Source organism: Grosmannia clavigera (genome assembly GCF_000143105.1).
Source record: "Grosmannia clavigera kw1407 unplaced genomic scaffold GCSC_167, whole genome shotgun sequence".
In the NCBI taxonomy this organism is placed as follows: domain Eukaryota; kingdom Fungi; phylum Ascomycota; class Sordariomycetes; order Ophiostomatales; family Ophiostomataceae; genus Leptographium; species Leptographium clavigerum.
The window spans coordinates 1,059,026-1,082,810 of record NW_014040772.1 but is presented as its reverse complement, the minus strand read 5'-3'; the positions used below and the strand labels follow the sequence as shown (position 1 = coordinate 1,082,810).

The following is a 23,785-nucleotide window of genomic DNA, read 5'->3' as shown; positions in this document are numbered from 1 at the left end:
TTCTCAGTCATACTCGTCGTCGCCCACGACGCCGTCTCCGTCATAGCGCCTGTCGCCGCCGTCGTCGTCATCGTAGGCATCTCCTCGTGAAGGCTTGCTTGACAACCGGCCCGAGCTCAACCGTTCATGCCTGCTATCACCCTCGACCTTGGCAACGGAATCTATACAGAGTCAGCGACTTGACGGAGGAGACAAGGACTGAAGAAAGGAAAAGCGATGGGAGGGGGGGGTAGGGAAGGGAAACGAACCGGCGGCATCCACCCACTCGCCGTACACATCCACGGGTGCGGATAAGTCTGAAATCTGGTCAGTAGGAGATTGCACAACAGGTGACTCACGACTCGTAGCGGTCGTAACGTACAGTTGATATCGCACTGGAACTTCTGGCCGCAGACCTTGCACTCGAGATAGCCGATGCCGACCTTCTTGTCCAGCTTGACGGCTACACTCTTCTCGTGGTTGCAAAAGAGGCAGGTAAATGCGGTCGGCAAAGGGTCGGACTAGTTTACGTCCAAGGTCAGCAGGATGTAGAAGTGGCAGTGGTCGCAGATGGAACCGCCGAGAAGGCTGAGGCAGTCGCCATGACGAGTCACCCTCAGACAAGACATACCCTCTTTGGGCCGTTAGGCTTGCGCGAACTCTTCTTGCGCTTCCCCATTTCGGCGAGAATGTAGAGAACGAGGGGTCCGGGAGAGTGACGGAAGTAGCGGCAGCACGGCTTCGGAGTCGTGCGTGCCGCGCACAAGCGAGGCCGATTGCTGTTTTTTGGGGGGTGTGGTTCTCTCCTGGCTGGCGCAAGAGTGGATGTCGGTGCACGCGTTTGTATGGGGAACAAAGAAAGTATACGGAGTACGGAGTACTTCGTACGAATAGAACGTGTCTGCAGCTGAGGTTTTTTGTGGGGCCCGGTTCAAGTTCTTCATGACTGTTCAGTCTCCCCAAAGCGGTGAGTGCTGATGTCTAGAACCCCCCCCTTGCTATCGATATGCCTGTGTCCGATAATACCTCTGTCTGATGAGGGGGAGGGCCGTTTTATTGTGAAATAGGTCACTGGGTCGGCCTGACCGACTGCATCTGGCCCTGTAAAGAGGCAGTTACGATGGACGCGCTGGGGGCAAGAGCAGTTGGCCTCGCTTACTGCACACAAAGAAACGGACGTGTGGTGCAGGTAGAAATGTCTGTCGAGAAGCTTAGGAACATTGACTTACAAAACGTCCGCCGCCAAATCATATCTCCATCTGCTCTCCTTCTGGCCCTGCATACTTATCAGCTGCTTCTGCCTTGGAACTTACGGCAAGCTCCCTAGTCAGCCTACCCGCTGTTATCTCCCACTTCGCCAGCTGGCCGATTAGAAACAGCTGCTTTTGACCAAGCTGTTCGACCAAGCCTGCTATTCGTCCAGACTGCTTGCTCGGGTTGCACGTTCGGGCTGCAAGGGCCACTATCACTGCTGCTGCTGCCGCTTCTTCTCTCGTACTGCTACACCGTTTCCGCATACCATTGCAGTCTCCTGCAGGATTCCACCACTGGCCTCTTTTCCCCCTTGTCTGCACTTCCTTAAGTTATAAGAGAGTGTCCTCTCCCAAAGAGATCACAGTACACAACCCACCTGCCGTCTTTACACCTCTCAATCACTCTACAACAGCACTCCCTTTCACCTCCCCGCCATCCGCTCCATGGCGACCGTTTCTAACCCCGCCACCGCCTCCGGGCCCGTCGACATGACCACGATCGTGGACATCCTGAAGCGCATTGAGCTGTCTCAAGCCGAACTTCTGACCGCTCTGCAGTCATCGACATCGGCGTCGACAGGATCTGCTCTCCTCCCACCACATGTAGCTGCTGCTGCTGTCGCTGCACTTATCCCCTCCTCTTTAGCAGTTCCGCCAGCTGATACAGCAGGCGAACAGTCTGCTGCCGTGCCAACTGACGAGACAGATGGCTCCTCGACGACCACCCTCGCAGCAGCGTCCAGCAGCCCAAAGTCGCCCTTTACGTCACGCATCGTGCTCACGTATGTGCATTCTCCCCTGGGAAGCCGAGGACTATAGCACCTAACTTATACCTCCCAAAAACAAAGCACCTATCCTAAGCAGATCGGCATCAATCCGTTCACGATGAACTGGGGCGCGTTGGACCCCCAAGAACGCGGCCCAATCGTGGTATCTAGGTCGTCATCGACCATCCGTCGACGCAATGGTGTGACTATGCCAGGCGTTTCCAATCCTTCTGGTGGTTTCGTGCGGGAGAAACTGGCTCTGTGCTAACATGACTGATGTTGTCTACTGTCAGCTATTGGAGGTTTGTCTTGATTGCTTATCCAGTTCCAGTGTCCTCACTTCAGAAAACTAACATGTTCATCTTGGCAGCACACGGCGGCTCATACTCGATATACTATGCACTTGCACTAGCCAGCCAAGAACTCAAGGCCGATCATAGGTGGGCATTCGAAGCCCCTTCAACCTATATGGGTTTCAAAGGTGTTCTGACCACCGCTCTAGACCCGACTTTACGAACACGGAGCCAGCCGCCGCCCTCGGGCCGTTTCCTCAATGGGGCGACAAGAAGAAAATTGTCGCCATGGATCCATGGGGTCATCTGGCCCCGTTTCTTTGGAAGAAAGAGATCGACAGTCAAAACGGTATGCTCAGTGTCACGCAGATGAAGATCTAAGTCGGCTTTCTGCCTTTATCATCTAACCGATGATGGCGCTGCAACAGTGGACATACGGCCGACTATCGCTATCACCAAAGCGCACATGATTGTTAGTATCCCTGCTGCTGTTTCTTTGCAGCTGCTACCGATTCGTATCAACTAACCAGGGCTATTGCAGCTCCCCGAACTCGAGGAAAGCGTCCGCAAAGGCAGACTGTGAGTGCACACATTCTTTTGATGGCTGCACACTATCACAGAACTTACACATCTTTTCCCTATATTAGCGTCCCCGATGGCAAGGTGTGCTTGAACGAGAAGGGAGAATTGGCCGTGACGAAGTTTGCGGTAGAGCCGGTATGTTCAATTCATATTCGGGTGTTGATTGTTGTCCATCTTTGCCACTTTTTTTGACAACTCCTTTTCCTCAGGTTTGGTACCTTCCAGGCGTGGCTGAGAGATTTGGTATCGGTATGCATGGTGGCGTTGATGAAGATCCCGGGGTCTGCAAGGGTTTTTTTTCTGACGCTCTGGACATAGACGAAGGTCTCCTCCGTCGATCGCTTTTTGAACATACCGGGGGCAGCTATCCTGAGGTTCGTGATAGGCGAAGGCACCGGTGACTATGTTTCAGCCGCATCGAAGCTGATCTGTCTTTTATGCAGCTCATCACGCGCGGCGACATCAAGGTATTCTTGCCTCCAATCGGTATGTGCTCCGGGAAACATGCTCAGAGTGAAGAACAGCAACGCTCACAATTATTCTCTCCAGGCGGTCTGACAGTCTACTGCTTCGGAGATCCGGAAAAGATGTCCGATCCGGCCTCCAAATTGGCACTGCGGGTACATGACGAGGTGATTCTTGACCATATTACTTTTTACGCTGTATCGCACCGAGTATTAACGCCATGCCAGTGCAATGGAAGTGATGTTTTTGGCTCAGACATCTGCACGTGCAGACCTTATCTCATCTTCGGCATTGAGGAGGCCGTCAAGGAGGCCCAGCGCGGCGGCAGCGGTGTGGTGATTTACTTCCGGAAGGAAGGCCGCGCTCTCGGAGAGGTCACCAAAGTGAGTGAGAGACCAACGTGTTTTATCTCCCCTGGGGAGGGGTGTATGTAAAATGAATAGGCCGCAACAAGCTGACATGTTACAGTATCGTACGACAAGACTCATTCTCATGCCAGTATTCCAGGTATCCGCCTGGATATCGAACCGTTATCTGGCTACTGACAATATTTCTTTCCATAGTGGTGTACAACGCCAGGAAGCGAGGCGAGGACCGCGCATCGGACTACTTCAAGCGGACAGAGAATGTTGCCGGCGTCAAGGACATGCGGTTTCAGGCCCTGATGCCTGACATCCTCCACTGGCTGGGTATTACCAAGATTGACCGCATGCTCAGCATGAGCAAGTACGATTGGTCTATTTTCTTATTTTCTTGCTTTTATTTTTTCCACTCGCCTGTCACTTCCGTAGGCTTTCTACTGGCGGTCTGGCTAACACAATTACAGCATGAAACACGATGCCATCGTTAGTCAAGGGTATGTATCCTGTTACTCGAGAAGCAGGTTTGTCACTGTCGGCCGTTGCTCTCACACCAACTTCCTGGAATGTTGGTGTCTCTGCAGTCCGCCATGTTAGAGATGACCGGATGGCTTTGACAAGTATACGGCTGATTTTGAGCCTTCTTGGCTTTTTTTTTTTTGCCCTCTGGCCCCGAACGTCTTTTTCTCCAGTAACGTGCAGGCTGACAGGTCACCCTAGTATCCCTATTATTGAGCGTGTCGAGCTCCCCGAAGAATGGATTCCAGCCGACTCTAGGGTCGAGATTGACGCAAAGATCAATGCCGGTAAGACAGCTTGATGTCCCACTCCTTCTGTTCCCACTCTCACCCCTCTTTCTGTTGCCTCTGCGAATGAGAGAGAGCAATTCATAGAGGGCGGCATGACACTAATGCCGAGTGCTGTCCGCAGGATATTTCACAACTGGACACAGAATGACAGCCGATGAGCTGCAGGCCGTGCAGGGTAGAACCTGGGAAGAGTAAGCACATGATACCCACCACCCATCTTATCTCCCCGCCCGCTTTCTATGGGAATACGTTAGTAAGCGACATCGGGGCAGCTGACATGGCCTCCGCATGAAAGTGTCGACCATTGAACCACCAGCCGGCCTCTGTTGTTTGGTCGAGCTGAGAACGAGGAGCGGGGGTAGCAGCTAGAAAGAAGAGGGTGTACGGAAATGGCCCTATGTCGGATGAGCGTGGCTGCGGTACCAATCGCCTATCTAAACAGAGGAGCAGCTGTCCAATTCTGGCCGGCAGAGCTGTAGCTACGACGGGAAGCAGGGAGACTGGACTGACCCTCGCTTTGTCAGGGTAACAACTCGCCAGCTCTGTCTGTTACCCTATTTGGGAAGACGTGATTTCCGGAAAGAAGGGGGGATAAGAGAGTGGTGGAGTGTGGGAAGATATGTACGTACAAGCGCTGTTAGGCCGGTTATCAATAGTTATGTATGTATCTCGCTGAATCAAAGCCCCTCTTCTTGATTGTAACTTTGACCGAGACATGATTGTTCTTGATCAAGCATTCCGGTGAGAGAGGGACGGGAAGAGAGAGCACGAGAGGGCGAGCAGAAATTGGTGAAGGGGGGGAAATGCATCCTTCGTTCCTACATCGGCCTTGCCATCATTGCCGTTGATTATCTCTACCTCCGCGTCGACCAGCCCAGGACTTGTATCATATCGTACTCCGTAATGTGACTAACAACGGTCTGCCGTGGATTGCATGATGCCACACGCGATGCGATTGCTCGCGTCTGCAATCGATCGGCCTGCCTCTTTCGCTTCCACGCGGGAGAGTTGGGGGGACGCGTCGGACATAATGAGGCATTCGTGTGCTGGCAACGCGTGTATGGAGAGAACGCGAAGTTTGTGTTGCCCTAAACGATCCTAGCAAGAAGCCTTTCTGCATCACCACCATGAAAAGATTGCTGCCTACGACGTACTCCGTAGATTGACCAGCCCCCCATCCATTCTCGCTGCGCCGTCGGGCAAGAGCCATGAGGGGCGCGCCTTCCGCTTATATTTTTCATTATTTTGTATTAAATCCGGCATTAATATAATTGCTGCACCCCTTCTTTTGCACATTCCCTGCTTTTGATCCCCCTCATGCCGCTCGTTCCACTTGCATGCTGCACATCGTGCGGGTTACAGGCCCACCGTCCACGGTCATTCTCGACCGCTGGGTCGCCCCGGTGAGGTACGAGCTGCAACCCTCACACCGGAAAGGCTCCGGCAGGATCTCTGTGGTACGAGTACGACGCGCTCCGTACCCGCACAGAGTACGGTCAGAGAGAGAGAGGGGAGTTCGAGTCGGCAGAAGAGGAGCTGTCAGTGGTGATGCAACCTGTTCGTCTTCCTCGGCAAACGTCCTGCCATGGGTTAGTCAATAGTCAACCACGTGATGGACAGCTGACATGGGTGAGAAGGCCAGGTTGCCAACAATACGAGCAGAGAGCGCAGCCCAAAAGACGTGGCCGGACAATTCCGACTTAGTAACGGAGAATCTCACATCTCTGGCAGGTGGAACGTGTCCCTGCAGCCCGAGCCATGGTGTACCGCAGGGCAGAATCAATGAGAATTGCTCAGCAGAGGGAATAAAACGCCGATCTACCTGGTGACCAACATTCGCCCGGGATTGGTAAATGCAAAGCTGCCAAAAGGCGAACCGAAGAGCTCCAATGGGAAGGGCGGACAGGACGGGAGAATGCTTGCCGGGCAGTTTTGTTGAGAGGCTGGTTGCGATACGCTGCAACTCGGCTGTACAATACCTTGTAAGATACTCTTGGCCAACGCATCTTCGATCCTCACCCCCCATCGGCGGTGCTATATTTCTCATGTACCCACTCTTCCCTTCCATACCTCTTTTCGGTCTGACCCCTTTTCCCTTGAAGAAGGGAAGAAAGCCGCTACCAGCCGGGATGCATCCGTGCCCAACTGACTTAGTCTAAAAGGGAACGTCTCCTATTTATGGGGTCTCCTACACCGCAAAAATAATTTAAAAAATAAATAAGAGAGATGGAGAGGGATGGAGAGGCAAAGCGTTATCTGATGCGTATGAGTACGAGTTCTTACTCTTCTGGAACCGGCAATCCCGACTCTCATTTCCGGGGTGCCTGTCACGGGGAAATCGACGAGATCATGGGGATGAGAGATAAAGCCATCAGGACCCGGACAGCCAACATGTTCTGGCAGAGAACTTTTGCGCCGACAGACCGACTCTGGCACACCACCACTGCGACACATGTATCGCACATATGCACTACATAATAGGTGCTTGTGCGTGGCAGCCACGGCCCTGCAGCACGAGAGAGGCTGCTGTGGGGGATACCATGGCTGGCCGGCTGGGACTGGACGGACTGGCGGGATTTTTGTGGATGCATCGTGCCAAATCCACACACACCGCAGCCCTGTACCTTCTGAGCCAACGGTTTCCAGTCTTGCGGCCGACACGGTGCAGACCGGTATCCACAGTGCTCCACCCTCCTCCTGCCAAAGGTTTTTTTTCTCTTGCTCCTCTCTTCTGGCGGTCATGCCTGCCTAACCGGCTGGGTCCTGGCCTCGGGGTCGTGTGTGGCGTACACAAAACAACACAACACCAGCGCCGACACAGCCAACAAGGGGTCGCCTGCCCAAACTCCTGTCTCCATAATGAAGGCCTATGTCTGGTGGGAACCGGTAGGATGTGGGACTGGTCGAGATCACAGATCGTACGGAGTAGAAGGAAGGACGAGCAACAGGACCAACGCGGATCTTAGCACCCAAGAAACCCCAAGAGACCCTTGAAAGCCAATGAGAGAGACACACGATCCGGTTAGGCGAAACGGTCGGTGCCAGAGACGCGAAAAACTCCATTCTAAGATACCATGGCAGTGTCCATTTTCTTACAGCCATGAGAAGGCGAAGCAAGAGCCCAGCAGAAAAGGGCCTCAGAGATGGCCAGAAATGACCAAAGAAATGACCAGAAATGACCAAAGAAATGACCAGAAATGACCAAGGATTAACCCCAAATGACCGCGAGATGACCCCCATTTCGTTTCCGTCCCTCGCAATAACATACCAGAATTTGCCTCAACCCACTGACTTGGCCAAGTGGCAGCGCCCGACAGGATGTGATTACCGTATCCGGGATGGACGGGCAAGAAGTCTGTTGTTCAGGGCGTCTTCTCTCTCCCTCCCCTCTCTCCCCTGGTCGTTCCGAGCCATGCACGTCGGCGGGTTCCTGTCTCCCCATTTCCCTTTTGGCACGACCATGGGGGGCCCTGTCAGCCCAAACGGCCAGACTCCTCTGATACATGTACCGTACCCGTACCCTCGTGCATGGTGTATTGTTCTCGTTTTCACTATTTTTCCTAAATTCTATTTCTTAACCCGTGGGCTTCCTCTCCTCCTTCGAGCCCTTGTTCGCCCTGAGCCGATCTATTATTCCATATTCACATCGTAATCCTATTTTATATTTCCTCCCCCTGGTAATTACTCTTTATATATCCCTGCTGCGCCTGGCCACCACCGCCTCTTCTCATCCACGCCCTCGATACGACTTAGTCACCATCCCGGAACGACCACGAGTACTTAACGATCAAGCATCCTCTCACCGGTTAAACATCAGCATATACACCGTGCTCACCGCAACACGCAACACCGCCTTGAACGTGTCGTCGCCATCGATCGTCACACTCACTGCTCGGGCCTTTCACTCAAGATATAAGGGTGACCTCCCGGCCTTCTACCTGCCACTTGTGCATACTCTGCTCTCGTGCTCTCAAAACACAACACCACACACACCAATGCAGCGAGACTCCTCTCGCTCGGCCAGCCACAGGAGGCCCCGCCTCATGCGTGCCTGCGCCACCGAGCCATCTTCCATCATCACCGCCTCGATCGCGAACCACAGCCCAGCGTCCCCTAGTGACAGCAGCATGAGCGGCCGTCCGAATGCGTATCGACGTGCCACAGACCTGCTCAACCGTGTCGCATACATGTCGGCATGCGCCTCCTCACCCAACGCTACCTACACCAGCAGTCCCCGACGGCCTACATCGCTTCGCAGCGTCCCAGGAACGTCTTCTGAAGCTATCGGCGTCTCCCACGGCCCCGGAAGCCGAGGTGCGGCCGTTGCTGTAAACACTCGCAGCAGTGGTGAGGACATTCGCAGCAGCCGCCGGCGATCATCCGAAGACGTCTTCGGCTCATCACCAGCATCAACCAACACCGGCACATCACTAGACGACGACCTTCACTCACCATCTCATCCATGTCAGTCCCTCCCCCAGTCTAGTCTTTAATACAGATCATTCAATCGAAGGACGAACGCCATGCTAACCCCATCTCCAGACTCGGTAAACTACTTCAGCTTTCCAAGCTTTGACACCTGGGACCCGGATAGCCAGGATAAGGAGGACGAGGACGGCAAAATGCCTTAGAGTCTCCTGGCCTGGCAATCAAAGTCGAACATCAACTTATGAAAACGCACAAAAAACAATACCTGCGAGTCGCTAGTGCGACCGTTTTCACAGCAACAGAAATTCGGGAGAATGCCGCGTGCTGGAGTGAACATTTACGCAACACTTCAGTACAGTGGCCGGCATTCTACCCCTACCATTCATTTTCCTTCTCCTTTTCTTATCAAGTGTTTCGAAAAAAAAAACACCATTCGAGAGAGAGCTCCTAGAGCATAAGGCAAACCGCTGGAACGCGCCTCAGCCCTGTCTCTTACCCTCACCCTTGGTCACTCGACCATTCCCATCATTCATCCCCCAAAATCGCTGCCGCGTTGGGCGAGCAAGGCGTATATGGCGCTGGCGATGCATACCATTGAAACATATGTATGTCTTGAGTGTGATTACTCATTATGGCAAGTTCGTTCCACGAACATAGAACCCAAACAGCAGAGGGGAGATGTACTCGCTAGAGCAGCATGACACCCATCCCTCTATTTAGGGTCACAGTGGATGGCTCGTCTGAGCGTCACACAATACTATACCACATCACAAAAATCATTAAATTAAATAGAAAAAACTACTTCTACCAAATTATAGCGCTGCGTGCCATTCCTTTTGTCGTGTTTGTGATATGTACGAAAGATGGGGAAGATTGCCGAGTTAGCAGGAAGTGTTTGACTGTCTGACTCCGGCCCATCGAATTTGCGCAAAGCAGAGGTAGCCTTTGCTTTGCAGAAGGCCACCACCGGTGTCAGGAAGTCTGGGTTGAAAGGAAGTACCAGTCCAGAGCGAAAAGCATGGCACCACAGCACAACACTTTTACCAACGGAACACTGCAGCGCGAAAGAAATGCATCGCGCCATGAAAACCGGGAGACTAGAAAGTTGTGTTTCCCGCAAAGATTATAAGACATCATACTCCATCCTCTTTGAAGAACCCGTTCACAAGCCCGGTATAGATCTCATACTGCAGAGCACCTGCTGAGGATATTACAGTACGCATACCGAGATTACATTATCACAATAAGCAAGCCGGAAATAGGCGTGTATATTACTAACCGAAATGGTGCGATAACACGCTATCCGATCTCCTTATCTACTGGCCCTGGCGTCCTTTCAAAAAAAACGGAAAAGCCCTAATTCAAATGTAGCCAATAGAAGCTTATTATACGCCCAAATTTGGACCCACAAAGGCCCTCTGCGCCGCCCACAGATTCCGTAGCTGACCAAAATCTGCAATTCTGCCAAGGCCCTCCCCTCTATAGTCGGTCTCGAATATTTTTTTCCTGCCCTTCCTATTTTCAGACTCCCACACATCTCTCAATTTCATCACCCGTTGCAATTGTCCATTCAAAGTTTGGACAGTCGAATCAGCAAATATGGCGGTTGGAAAGTACGTGCAAACCCCCTCGGCCGTGGATGGACGAACTCTCGCTGTTTTCGTTTCTACCCTCGCCTCGAGATGACCAGAGGATAGCGCAGCGACACAGCGACAGGACGAGTCCGACGACCAGCAGACATGCTAACGAAGCATCTACAGGAACAAGAGATTGTCGAAGGGCAAGAAGGGCCTGAAGAAGAAGACCGTCGACCCCTTCACCCGCAAGGACTGGTTCAGCATCAAGGTCAGTCTAATACGCTCCATGGGGAGAGCAGAGAAAGACGACTGGAGAAGAGGAATATTAACAACGTCATTACAGGCCCCTACCACCTTCGCCCACCGGGAGTAAGCATAGAGAACCCCTACCTGCGAGATGAGGTTGCGAGAAGATGGAAAGCTGGCCGACTTGGAGTTTCAATGCACGCTTGAGGACGATCGAAACTCTTCAGCAGTTCTCAGTTCTAACCCTGTCTTTCTTTTCCTGCAGTGTCGGCAAGACGCTCGTCAACCGGACCACCGGTCTGAAGAACGCCAACGATGCCCTCAAGGGCCGTGTCGTTGAGGTCTCCCTCGCCGACCTGCAGAACGATGAGGAGCACTCTTTCCGCAAGATTAAGCTCCGCGTCGACGAGGTTCAGGGCAAGAACTGCCTAACCAACTTCCACGGCCTGGACTTCACGTCCGACAAGCTCCGCTCGCTCGTGCGCAAGTGGCAGTCGCTGATCGAGGCCAACGTCACCGTCAAGACCACCGACGACTACCTGCTGCGCCTGTTCGCCATCGCTTTTACCAAGCGCCGCCCCAACCAGATCAAGAAGACGACCTATGCCGCTTCTTCGCAGATCCGCGCCATTCGGAGAAAGATGACCGAGATCATCCAGCGCGAGGCCAGCAGCTGCACTCTGCAGCAGCTGACGGCTAAGCTGATCCCTGAGGTCATCGGCCGCGAGATTGAGAAGTCCACCCAGGGCATCTACCCCCTGCAGAACGTGAGCTCACTCTCCCTCTGACCCCCTTCCACTTCCTCCCTTGACCCGTCCTCTAACCCGTCACAGGTCCACATCCGCAAGGTTAAGCTGCTGAAGCAGCCCAAGTTCGACCTGGGCGCCCTTCTGGCCCTGCACGGCGAGTCCGGCGGTGGCGAGTCTGGCGAGAAGGTTGACCGGGAGTTCAAGGAGGTCGTCCTCGAAGAGGTATGAACGGGACTGCTTATGTATGGTGGAAGCGGTCCGGAAGGCTTGTATGTAGGGCGTCTGCTATGTGAAACCAAAAAAAAGTTTTGAACATGAACATGAACAGGAACGAGCAAGATATCCGTGTCCTGAGTCAACGCCAAGGGGAGGGAGAGAAGAAGAAAAAGAAAGGAGGAAAGGGAAACGGAGCATGGGCAACGGTTTACTCTTTTTGTGTTCCTTTTTTTTAATCGAGAGAAAAAACAACTCTTGCCTTACAATATCTCCAAAAGTCCTCTGCACGGTGGTAGCATATCTATCACTGCCCTTCTTCCAAGCATTTTAAATTGCGCATCGGAGGTTCTTGATCATTATAGAGAAACCTGTGCTAGTTACGACATTCGGCCGAAATGGGAAGGCGCGCTCATCGCAGCCTGCTGTGGCGAGGCCCGCGCAATATGGCCAGCCAATGGCAGATAATCGCTCGACAGATGGTCCTCACAATAAGCCCATGTTTTAAATCCTTCACATGTCAATTCTCCAAGAAACAGAGCTGTGTAGCTGATCATACGGCCTTTTTTTTCGCCCATTATGTCCAAAGCTACTGAACCCTTCCTTAAGATTCTCATCATCGGGCCCTCCAATGTGGGCAAGTCAGCATGTATGGCCTCCTTCTTAAGGATTGAGATAGACCTGTTTCCTCGGTCTCTTTGTCTTCACCGGCTCTCCTCTTTTTTCGCGCTGCTAACCTGGCCAAATGGAAGTGCTCAAGCGATACTGCGATGACGATTTCGATCCGAACGATTCCGCAGCTACCATCGGAATCGACTTCCGCGTGCGTCCAAGGCGCTGTTGATTGCTTTCTGCGTCTTCTTTCCTCTTGCTCCCTATCCCTTATAGCTGACTCTTCATGGGCCTGGTTCTTAGATCAAGCGTTTGTCTGTCCATGGAAAGACATACCGCGTAAATCTACTCGATACGGTGAGCAGCTGCGCGACTCTCCTGTGTCCCCACCGGGCCTGACCGTCTTGTCAATCTTGTCGATTTGGCGCGACCTTTGCCTCTCTTCCTCGTTCTTACGTCCTCTGTCATATTCTAGGCTGGCCAGGAACGCTTCCGGACTCTGTCTACTAGCTACTACCGCGGCGCCCATGGCATCATCTTCGTCTACGACCTCACCAGCCGCCCCACGTTCGCCCAGATGGACACCTGGTTCGCTGAGGCCGAGGCCAACACAATCGCAGCTGCGGGACCAAATATGCCGCCATGTCAGTATTGCCTCGTCGCAGCCAAGGCCGATCGTGCCGACACCAGCCGTGTCGTATCGACCGAGGAAGGCCTGGCCTTGGCACGCAAGTACAGTCCCCCCACGGCGGATGAAGCCGAGCCGCTCTTCTTCGAGACAAGTGCTCGCACCGGCGACAACGTGCGTGGTCCCTTTCTGGCGCTAGTGGACCGCATCGTGACATCCGGAATGGCGGCTGGCTCGACGTCGACAGCAGCCCCAGCTGCGATCGTGTCTTTAGGAGACGCAGGCTCGACAGGCCCTGAGGACAACTCTGGTTGCGCATGTTGAGAGCGCCCGAACGAGTGAGATAATCGTGAACACAGCAACGGAGTAATTTGTTTTTTCCTTCCTATAGACTGATGATACTGTTGATCCCGTTTTTTGCGTCTCTGGGCTAGAAGTTGGCGTTCTTTGAATGTAATCACTCTATGTTGAATGTTCTATGTGCAATTCTAAGTATATCGTCTCTGCCACAATATGTGATGCACTAACTTGCTCAATCTTTGGGTGCAAGGAATTGGACAACGGCTGTTTCAAGTCAGCATATAGGACGTTCCTCTGGCCATGTCTCTTTCTTGCTGCACCTTGGAAATAACATACCTTGCCGGAACTGCTCTGGCTGCTCCGAGATCAGCCAGTGGCCCGCGTCCACGTCGACGAGCTGAAACAGCGGAAAAAACTGGCCGATGACTGGCAGCACCTCATCAGGCACGTACTTGCTGTGTGACCCGCGGACAAATAGCGCGGGCTTCTCAAAGCGCGCTGTCTGCGGATCCTGGAACGGAAAGTCGCCCATGTTGTCGAGGGCCTTCCCCAGAATGTCAATTGGGACGCGGAAGCGCAGCACATTGTGACCATTGACGTGCACCCGATGCAGATTTCCCAGAAGAAACTGCCGCACCGGCAGCGATGGCTCGTATGCTTCCAGGATCTTGTCGGCATCGGAGTGACGCGATACACCGGCACGATCGATCTCCTTCATGGCACGGGTGTAAGTGCCAAAATAGCTCACCAAGCCGGCATCAATTGGAGCATTGTCGACGGGGATAACGTCGCGTAATAGCTCAGGCCGGCGCAGAGCCAAAGTCATGGCTGTCTTGGCACCCCTGGGGTAGAGTAAGAGACGGAGCGAGAGAGGCAGATAGACACACACAGAGAGAGAGGAAGGCGCGGATTACATGGAGTGTCCAATGAGGGTGACATCCTTAAGCTTGTGCTCATGGATAAAGTTCTCCAGATCGTCGGCCATGGCATTGTAGTCATGGCGTGGATTATGAGGAGAGTCACCATGATTCCGAGCATCCTGCAACATATGTGAGAACGGACGGGCATCTAGAGAGAGTCTCAGACAAGCTTACCGGCGCATAGACGTACCGGCCTAGATCACGCGCGAGAGCCCTGCATGATATCAGAGACCATAACTCGGTTGTCTTATCGGAAGAGGATGTCTTGCTAATTACCTGCTTATGCTCCGGTTGTTCTTCTTAGAGCCGAAGAGACCGTGCAGAAAGATGATCGGCTGGACATGCTGGTTTGTCACCGGCTTGGCTGGAGAGTGCAAATCATAGGACAGTTTGACAGCCCCAGGAATTTGTCCTGCGGTCGAGGAGGACATGGACCTTGTGAAGGCATTGTTTGGTAGCCACGACCTTGATATTGTTGAGGGAAGCGGCCGAAAGGCGGCTGCAGACAGCCCATCCCTACACAATCGCAAAACCGATGTTGGACACCTATATGCCATGATGTGCCGAACGCGTCCTAGGCCTGAACTGCAAGGATTTGACCGGTTATCGTCACCGTCGCCGGTCGGATCCGGTGTCAATGTGAACTTTTAGTCGAGGCAAGCCACAGCTGTGTCGATTGTGGCTGTGCCTCACATGTGGGGCTTCTCACGCTCCGAAGGTCCATCTTCGGGGCCTTGTTCCTGAGCTAGAGTCCTCCGGATTTCTTTGCGAGTCCGAACTCGACAATCTGGCACGACACCTATTGGCAACTGGACAAGGTGGACAGAGACGCACACCGATCGCATAACGAGAGCGCCAAATTGCGAAGGGAGAAGACGACCGGAAGACCCCTGCGAAAAGCGTCTCACCTCGGCTATAACTTCAAAATGAGGCCTGGGCGCTTGAACGGCCCCATGTTCAAACGTCCCATCGTTGTCGCCCTCTTCCTCCTCCTCACCACCCAGGCTGCCTTTGCAGCAGCATCATCCGCAGATTTACAAGCGGGCCGCAGGAACTCGGCGCCGTCGCCGCGCCATGACAGCTCCCGATCGTCGTCAGCATTTCCGCTGATCACCTGGCTGCGCGACTCGGCCATCGAGCTCGTCTTTGGCAAGCACCCATCCTCGTCTGGCGGTGGCAGCAGCGGCAGTGTAAGCAGCGGCGGATCGCACTACTCGTCGTACTACCAGCCTGCGCGTTACTCCAAACAGACGGTCATCCGATTTATTGTGTCGACGGCGGCCGAGGAATTTGCGCTCGCAGAGGCGACTAGTCGGCTCTTCCTGGATATCTGGGTATTCAACAACCACACGGGCACAGTGGACGTCCGTCTCAACAAGGAAGATGTGCCGTCGCTGCTGACGCTCCTGCCAGAGTCGCTGCACTACGCCTTCTCGCCGCTGATCCCCGATCTGGCCGTGGCCGTGCAAGACACTTACCCCAAGGTAGCAGGGGCCAAGAGTGCGGCGGTGGCGCAGCTGTCTGCGTTCACGTCGGGCGGGAGCACGTCTGCCGCCGGCGTGGGTGCGGTTCTTGGTACGGGACTGGACAATGTTTTCTTTCAGGACTACCAGCCGCTGCCCGTAATCGAGCAGTGGATGAGGCTGATGGACGTCATGTTTCCCTTTGTGGAGATGATCAGCGTTGGCCAATCGGCCGAGGGTCGGGAGGTTTTCGGTCTGCGAGTGGGCGCATCGAAGAGAGACGACGACGGTGCCGACGACGTGAATGATGGCGACGACCCGGAACAGCCGGAGCCGAAACCGGGGCCGTCGACGAAGAGGAAGACGATCCTGATGACGGGTGGGCTGCACGCGCGGGAATGGATCACGACGAGCACAGTCAACTACGTGGCCTGGTCACTGATTGCAGGCTACGGCAAGGCACGTCTGATCACGAAGCTGCTGGACCACTTTGACGTGGTGTTTGTGCCGGTGGTCAATCCGGACGGCTACGAGTACACGTGGCACACGGACCGACTGTGGCGCAAGTCGCGGCAGGGCACCAACTTCCGGTACTGCCGCGGGCTGGACCTGGACCACGCCTTTGGCTTCGCGTGGGACAACAACGTGCACGTGGAGCCGTGCTCTGAGTCGTACGGCGGCGAGGCAGCCTTCCAGGCGGTGGAGGCGCGTACGCTGGCGACGTGGGCGCGTGGCGAAGTGCTGCTGCGGGACGTCGAGTTTGTCGGCTTCCTGGACCTGCACTCATACTCGCAGCAGATCCTTTTTCCGTTCTCGTACTCATGCGAGGCTGACCCGCCGAACCTGGAGAACCTGGAGGAGCTGGCGGCTGGGCTGGCCAAGGCCATTCGGCTGTCGACGGGCGAGCTGTACAGCATCTCGTCGGCGTGCGAGGGCGTGCTGAGCATGGGCGACTGGTCGTCGGGTGAGCCGGCGCTGGGTCGTATCGAGTCGGGCGGCGGCTCGGCCATCGACTGGTTCTACCACGAGATGCACGCGCGCTATAGCTACCAGATCAAGCTGCGCGACACGGGCAGCTACGGCTTCCTGCTACCGTCGTCGGATATCGTGCCAACGGGCGAGGAGATCTTCAGCGCGTTCAAGTACTTTGGCGACTTTCTGCTAGGCAACAACGGCATCGAGCGGTCGTTTGGGCCTGACGACAAGGATAGCGGCAGCAAGACGAGCAAGACGAGCAAGATCACAGAGTTGGCAAAGGGCAACAACGGCGATCACTGGACTGAATTGCGGAGGCGAACGCAGAAGTGAGAAGAGGGCCAGAGGAAAGGCACCGTTTTCTTGGTTTGGGTATTCTTGTTTCTTTTTCACAAACGACCGGCGTTTTGGGAGGGATTGTACGATGACTAAGCGACGTAGTTCTACGCCGTACGCCCTGGGATTTCACATGTTGCGAGGCATTGTTCGGATGTCTGGTTGGGTATATACGATGGGAGCAATCAAAGTGCCAATATTGCATGTTAGTAGCAGCTGAAGCTAAGCAAGCCGTTTTGAAATTGCGATGTGTTGTCTGCGAGCAAAGTTGGGGAAAGAGCCACTGGGGGCGGGTTTAGTGCGGGGAAGGAAGGAAGGAGTGCGCACGCACCTCTTTGCTCCTCACTATCCCATCTCCTGTGGCCCGAGAGCGTCGTTCTGAAGGATTCCTGCACACCATCTTTGCTACTGCTGCTACGGTAGCATACCACTGCACACTCTCTGCAGTGTTCTGGAATCCCTGCAGCGGATGGGCAGTAGAAGGCAAGATGCAGCAGTCACGCCTTCGCTCAGGAACCAACACGACTCGGGCCGGCTTTCTCACTCAACGGTCGCTTCTCATGTGTCGAGTTTGGCTTGGAGGTCATACAGGAATGGTCGGATTTTGTCCGGGTCCTGATGCGCTCTCGTGCATGTGAGGACATATTTCTTCTCTGATTACCCCAAGCCTGCCCCATGTCCCACCGGCGACGTCGTATTACCAGAGACGGGATGTGCGGGCATTGCTGTGGAGAAGGGGACGAGACACGGATGATGGCGCTATCTCTCAGCTGGGCTTGCAAGAGGAGATCCGCCTGGTCTTCTATCCGCTGATGACTGGTATGTGTCATGTTTGCTGTTGCAGATTGTATCAGATGTTGGATCTTTCCGCGAGGCCATGCTTTCTGGCGGCTGTGCATCTACAGTCACTGGGATTTTGCTACCTTTCTCTGGAACAAAGAGTGTCTTCCAGACTGCCTCTCGCCCGAATGCACCCCCTGCTGAACGGCTGGAGACAAGGGCATTATCTTTGGTCGAGTGGACCCCCCGACGTGGCCCCTGTCAGGTTGAGAGGCCTATGAGAGGCAGAGGAGGCAGAGGAGGCAGAGGAACAGATCTGAGGAGGAGAAAGGGGGGGAGGAGCGTCAAAGATTACTCCGTACGGCACTATGTCTGGTAAGATGCTTGCTTTGTGTTGTTTCCCCCCCCTCTTCTTCTGCTGCTCCCTGTGCGCACAATGCAATCTATACAGGAAGATTGTCAGCCTCTGCAAGGCATCCAAACTGCCTGTCCTGCTTGTCTACCTTTCGAACCCCCAATTTCTTTATCAAGCGTCTTATTCGCACGAGCGTTCTTGGCATCTCCTCTCTTCTTTGTTCTCAGGATTTCTCTTATATGAGAGACGATGTAGCGGCATTCTGATCAAACACCAGGCTTCTTCATTTCTGTCCAACAAAATCAAACATGGATGCACAGACCCTGACCGACTCACAGTTGAGAGGCTTCAGTGTCACAGAGCGGGTCTGCTCTGTGTTCTCGCTTCTCGGCAGCATCCTCGTCATCAGCACGTTCTGCGCGTCAAAGTCCTTTCACAAGCCTATCAACAGGCTCGTCTTCTACGCCTCGTTTGGAAATATGATGACCAACGTGGCCACGCTGATGGCTCGCTCGTACATTGACCGTCCACAGTCGCCAGGCTGTCAGTTCCAAGCCTTTCTCATCCAGATGTAAGCAGGTCTTGGGGGGAAAGAAGAAAAGAAAGAACAGAAAACTGATACGTCACCCTCCCATCCCAGGTTTATGCCTGCAGACGCCTTCTGGACATTGGCCATGGCCATCAACGTCTATCTGACCATTTACTGCAAGTTTGACGCGCAAAAGCTGCGCCGCATGGAGACACCGTACCTTGCCTGCTGCTACGGCGTGCCCTTTGTGGTGGCGATCGCGTACGTCTTTGTCGACGACCGGCAACATGGCCGAATGTACGGCAACGCAACGCTGTGGTGCTGGGTCAGCTCGAGCTGGGATGCCTGGCGCATTGCCACCTTTTACGGCCCCGTCTGGGTCGTCATCCTGGTGACCTTTTTCATCTACATTCGCGCCGGTCGCGAGATCTACCACAAGCACAAGCAGCTGCGTGACTTTCAGTACAGCAGCAGCCACCAGGACGTCGAGCCGCTTCCGCCTTCCGACGATATGTACGGCACCACCAAGATGACCGAAGTTGTCGTTACCACCGAAATTTTCGGGCACCCGCAGGGCCAACAGGACATTAACCTAGCGCCTTTAGGCCGCCGCCCTTCGGTCATAAAATCCAGCGATGTCATGGCAGCAGGTGCAAAGGGAGCAGATCTAGACGGTCAAGCAGCAGCCTGTGTCGTCACCATCTCATCCGACAGGTGGCCAGACGTCGTAGTCGTGGGCAGTGAGGCCGATGCTGACGATGCTGACGATGCTGCTGCTGTTGGCGGCATTGTCAAGGCCACGACCACAGCCACGATCACGGCCACGGCCACGGCAACCATCCGCAATCCAGCCAGCCAGCGCATGCGTCGCCGTGCCGCCTACGAGGCCAACAGTGCGGCCTGGGCGTACGCCAAGTGCGCACTGCTATTCTTCACGGCACTGTTGGTCACGTGGATTCCCTCGAGTGCAAACCGCGTCTTCTCTGTCGTCCATGTAGACCAGGTCTCGGTGCCGCTCGAGTACATGAGCGCCTTTGTGCTGCCGCTGCAGGGCTTTTGGAACGCCATCATCTACGTCGTCACGTCGTGGAAGGCTGTCTGCACGCTGTGGGATGACGTCACCGCTGAGGCCCAGTGCAACCGCAGGCAACGCTGGCTGCGAGGAGCACAAGGATCGAATCAGCAGCAACAACAGCTCCATCCAAGTGAACAGAAACAGCTGCACACCGATATCCACCTGGTCCGTGTCGACGCCAAGGCAACCCAGCTCAAAATGCCAGGCGCCCGGAGCCGCAGAGATAGCGACGAGATGCTCGTCCGGACGGTCGGTAGCCATTATGCAGTCGATGGTGATGGTGATGGTGATGGTGATGGTGATGGTGATGGTGATGGCGATGGCTACGGCAGTTCCAGCAGCCGCGGCCAGTCGGAACAGAGCTACGAGAACGAGAGCGTGAAAGAATTCGCCGTCGTCCGCACGAAATCGCTAGGCAGCTGAAGTATGTTTGGGAAGACATCGTGTCCATGGGATATGCTGCTTCAAAGATTGTGTGCCTTGAACTAGCCTCGAGTGATCTCTCCTGCTTTCAGATCTAATCGTCCCATCTTGTCTTTGTCATCTGATCTATTACTTCGCACATATAGTAGCACATCTAGTTCCTTCCACCCCCTGGCGCCATGCTCTTTTTGACGGCACCCAGGATGTGATACTCCCACGCTGTCTCCAGTCTGAGGCATTCTTCGCGGCACAACGCATCCTCCCACCACCACCGGTCTGCCGTCACATATGACCCCCATATATCCTGCCACAGCTTCTGTCCAACAATATTGTGAAGCAGTCGGAGCTGCCTGTCGTTTGTGCCTTGTTCGTTTTTATCGGCCTTCTCTTTGCCCTTTCCATTGCCCAATTTGACTGAAGACACTTCTCTGGAAATGCTGCTGTCACCAGACACGTCAGGCAAAGCAGCCGGAAACCTGCTCACCACTTTGTCACCCTCTCCAAGCTGGAAATGTGCGTCCCGGAGCCACGGCAGAAATTGTGTTGTCGGGTTTACGCACCGAAACTGTCGCTCTAAATTGATCAGCAGATGTTCCTCCAGCCAAGCCCTCATCCGTGGTCCCAGCGTTGCCTCCACTGGTAGGGGGTCCATGAGAATTAGGTGCAGCGTGCCTAGCGGCTTGAGGACACAATGCATGCTGCGCAACAAGGACGGGATCTCTCCGGCAGAAAGGAGGACCGGAAGTGTCTGCGCGTAGATATCTGAAAACATCTGCGGTGCGACTGAAATGGACATGCACGGCACTGACAAAAACACCATTGGCGACACGTTCGGAAACAGTCGACTAGAGAGAGGATTTGGCGACATATGGTGGACCGGGACTCCCACATTCATAGCTGCAATATACGATGTCGTTGCTAGCTATGCGTTAGTTGATGGTCTCCACGGACCAGACGAGACGATGAACCCACCGTGGCTTTCAAAAAAAGCCAGAATGCGTCGGTCAGCTCGAGGAACCTGTGCGACCCCCCTATCTGCTGGTGGGTTGATTCTGTGGAGAGCAGACAGCATCCAGCGTTTTTTCTCCATTTCTAGCTCTTTGTACAAAGCCGCGTCCGATGAGTTGCCCCATTCCTCCGTCAGCCGCCTCAAGAAGGTCTCGTGGCTTGCAGCTGCCATCTGAAGAACCTCCCTCTGCATGCCTGAGAGATCGAGAGACAGGGAAACTAATCTTTCGTCTTGCGAGGCCGAAATTGACTCTTCCGAATAGTAGGAAGATGCCGATGGCAATGATTCCGATTCCGATCCGATCATCACACTGGCCGGAGGGTTGCTGCACTTCCAAGACTCGGGAGGGTGCAATTCTTCCACCCCTTCCCTAACCAACAATGGACGTGGTGGTATCGTGCAGGTTGCTTCCGGCAGGCTTTCGATTGGCAGACTAAACAGGGCTCTGTTCTGCACCCTCTTCTGGGAGGCTGGAAGGCTATTCGAAGTCACCGGTGACTGAGATCTGTGATATGAAATCAATGAGAATTTAAATTACATCACTCTTTTCGGCGAAAGTCATGAACAGAGAAAGGCTACGCACGTTTTGTTTCGCCGCTTCACTGGTGTTGTTGGAGGTGACTGGGAAGGAGACAATGCTCTCGTATCAGCCGACAGTTCATTCCCCAGCCCTGCTGATAATGCTTCTGCGCTATCATGTGTCAGTTGTGTCCTGTTGTCAGAGGAAAAGGCTTTCTGTTCTTCCTCTGAAGTAGGCTCTTCATCGAGGGACAATATGGTCATCAGCGAAATCGGGACCGTCCACTTGGAGAGAATTGAATCTACAGAATCCATGCAAAAGTCAGAAGATAATCCAATTTGCAGTCCCCTGGACAGATGCAGTGCTCTTACCGTCTATCGATGATCTGTCCTGTGAGCTGCTAGAGGACTCAAGGTAGTTGTCGTGATGGGTGCCGACGAAGTCCTGGGTCGACTCCTCTCCCTGAAGCAGACCAGGTGATGACGGATCTGCGTTTTGAGCCCCGTTTACCATGTTGCAGCCAGAAATCTGGGAGCTTGATGCAATAGACTGTGTTTGGCGTTTGGTTTTTGTCCTCAGGCGCATGGCTGAGAAGAAGCTATGGGATTTTCTGCTCTGTGTTGAGGATCCGCTTCTGACTGATGCTCTGGGCCTCCCACTACTCCTGCCATCTTCACTTTTCTTCTCCAATTCTCGCCGTGCCTTCCTCTGCCCCACAAGCTCCCGCTCGGGGTCCGCCCAAACAACATCAAACATGGTTGTTTGCAGTTATCTGCACAAGTGGTCGTCGTACTGTAGCTAGCCTTGGCAGAGAAAGTGCGTCAGTGCATGCGGCGAACGACGTCGAGAATGTTCGTTGGTAAAAGAGTATGAATTGCCTTCTCCTGCAAAAGTGTTTGGAGTATATTGGGAATGATGCGATAGTATGACCCTATAATCTGTCACGAAGTCTAAGTCGGGGCTCACTTGAACCGATTCTGTCTTTGAGAACTGTCAACCACTAATTGCTGAAGTTGAATCTGCTGTACGAATGTATATTGATTTTCATTTTGTTAAAGCAGCTGTGTTCGGCAGACTGTAATTTGATAGTAGGAGAAAGAGCGTGTTGTGGGTGTGACGACTTCGTGTGGGCGTACCGGGCCGCTCCATTCAAGTCAAAGTCGTGAGAGAAATATTATAATATCACTGGACCGCTAAGAAAGCAATGCAAGTTTCCGTATAAAGACGAGAGATATTTTGATAAGTGTACCCAGAATCGCAGGCACCAGGAGAGAGGCTGCAAGCCACGGTGGGGACTAAGCCAAAGAAAACAGCCGATCGACCTTTTGTGTTGAACAAGATTGAGTCAGATGATCGTCAGTTGAAGACTGTCTAGAATCAAATGGTAAGGTGACAAAAATGTGAGGTGGAGGTGATAGCCGACAAAAGGAGTCTAAAGTGTGACACGGTCTGAGATTAAGGAGCCGATCAGATCGCAGTTAAAGTCAAAAATCGCCTGGACCCAGAATAGTCAACTTAGACAGAGCTACAACAACAGAGACGTTTAGAATAAACAACTGGCAGAACGAGTTGTGAGAAACACGGCAGTCAGCAAAAGAAGGATGTCCGTCGGTCTTCCCTATATGAAAAGCCGACGAGCCAAAGTATATAACTCAATCAGCTTACTCTGGAATATATGGATCTAGCATCTACTGATTCTGTACGATGCAAACGCCGAAGGAACATGGTTGACAGTCGTGCTACCCATCTCTCGCTCGGATCCCATCCTCGGACAAGAGCGAGACAATGTGCGCGTATTGTGAAGAGGATCATAATTGGTCGCCAATAGATATCAGTTATGATCTCTAATCAAGAACAGTACGGCGTAACAAAAACGTTTCCTTGCTAGGACGGAGTGCCCTTTCTATTCAATTTGTTAATAATGTAGACGATCCGTAATATATAAACATAGTAATCTGGACATCAATTTATGGCTTAAATCGACTTCGTGCGTCTGATTTTGCTCTTAGTATAAGTTGTCGGGCTTGGTGAAACGTAGTCTACAATATATATCGCATCGAGTGCCATCCATAACGAGTTCCTTGCGGTTCCTCGAAGTTCTTCAGAGGCACTGAAAGTTCCACAATAATACTTGTCTCGG

The 23,785-nt window shown here is 53.5% G+C and overlaps 8 protein-coding genes across 8 annotated transcripts; 5 read left to right on the top strand and 3 right to left on the bottom strand.

Annotated features, from left to right (window-relative positions):
• Window positions 1–3: 3 nt before the first annotated feature.
• Window positions 4–658, bottom strand: CMQ_6370 (transcription elongation factor; the record flags this gene model as incomplete). Its single annotated transcript, XM_014315435.1, has 4 exons — window positions 4–161; window positions 249–296; window positions 362–500; window positions 611–658. 4 exons carry the CDS (start codon window positions 656–658, stop codon window positions 4–6), a joined length of 393 nt encoding a protein of 130 aa, XP_014170910.1.
• A 1,018-nt stretch (window positions 659–1,676) lies between these two features.
• CMQ_6493 (GTP cyclohydrolase) lies at window positions 1,677–4,702 on the top strand (the record flags this gene model as incomplete). Its single annotated transcript, XM_014315558.1, has 17 exons — window positions 1,677–2,014; window positions 2,081–2,199; window positions 2,293–2,301; window positions 2,370–2,439; window positions 2,502–2,641; window positions 2,721–2,764; window positions 2,834–2,871; window positions 2,940–3,009; window positions 3,084–3,123; window positions 3,193–3,248; window positions 3,318–3,360; window positions 3,424–3,494; window positions 3,567–3,726; window positions 3,903–4,065; window positions 4,166–4,195; window positions 4,419–4,504; window positions 4,629–4,702. The coding sequence occupies 17 exons, from the start codon at window positions 1,677–1,679 to the stop codon at window positions 4,700–4,702; spliced, it is 1,551 nt and encodes a 516-aa protein (XP_014171033.1).
• A 3,800-nt stretch (window positions 4,703–8,502) lies between these two features.
• CMQ_6162 (uncharacterized protein) lies at window positions 8,503–9,138 on the top strand (the record flags this gene model as incomplete). The annotated part of the gene is made up of 2 exons (XM_014315227.1): window positions 8,503–8,971; window positions 9,050–9,138. 2 exons carry the CDS (start codon window positions 8,503–8,505, stop codon window positions 9,136–9,138), a joined length of 558 nt encoding a protein of 185 aa, XP_014170702.1.
• A 1,396-nt stretch (window positions 9,139–10,534) lies between these two features.
• On the top strand, window positions 10,535–13,284 carry CMQ_6302 (40S ribosomal protein s3ae; the record flags this gene model as incomplete). The annotated part of the gene is made up of 8 exons (XM_014315367.1): window positions 10,535–10,548; window positions 10,696–10,780; window positions 10,856–10,881; window positions 11,024–11,525; window positions 11,592–11,729; window positions 12,330–12,369; window positions 12,473–12,543; window positions 12,808–13,284. The coding sequence occupies 8 exons, from the start codon at window positions 10,535–10,537 to the stop codon at window positions 13,282–13,284; spliced, it is 1,353 nt and encodes a 450-aa protein (XP_014170842.1).
• Window positions 13,285–13,492: 208 nt separating this feature from the next.
• On the bottom strand, window positions 13,493–14,611 carry CMQ_5988 (alpha beta hydrolase fold family; the record flags this gene model as incomplete). Its single annotated transcript, XM_014315053.1, has 5 exons — window positions 13,493–13,524; window positions 13,597–14,102; window positions 14,175–14,299; window positions 14,355–14,394; window positions 14,457–14,611. 5 exons carry the CDS (start codon window positions 14,609–14,611, stop codon window positions 13,493–13,495), a joined length of 858 nt encoding a protein of 285 aa, XP_014170528.1.
• Window positions 14,612–15,106: 495 nt separating this feature from the next.
• Window positions 15,107–16,951, top strand: CMQ_6235 (uncharacterized protein; the record flags this gene model as incomplete). Its single annotated transcript, XM_014315300.1, has 1 exon — window positions 15,107–16,951. One exon carries the CDS (start codon window positions 15,107–15,109, stop codon window positions 16,949–16,951), a length of 1,845 nt encoding a protein of 614 aa, XP_014170775.1.
• A 1,446-nt stretch (window positions 16,952–18,397) lies between these two features.
• On the top strand, window positions 18,398–20,116 carry CMQ_6214 (cyclic-AMP receptor-like protein; the record flags this gene model as incomplete). The annotated part of the gene is made up of 2 exons (XM_014315279.1): window positions 18,398–18,660; window positions 18,730–20,116. 2 exons carry the CDS (start codon window positions 18,398–18,400, stop codon window positions 20,114–20,116), a joined length of 1,650 nt encoding a protein of 549 aa, XP_014170754.1.
• Window positions 20,117–20,270: 154 nt separating this feature from the next.
• Window positions 20,271–22,158, bottom strand: CMQ_6072 (uncharacterized protein; the record flags this gene model as incomplete). Its single annotated transcript, XM_014315137.1, has 2 exons — window positions 20,271–20,899; window positions 22,017–22,158. The coding sequence occupies 2 exons, from the start codon at window positions 22,156–22,158 to the stop codon at window positions 20,271–20,273; spliced, it is 771 nt and encodes a 256-aa protein (XP_014170612.1).
• Between the last annotated feature and the right edge of the window lie 1,627 nt (window positions 22,159–23,785).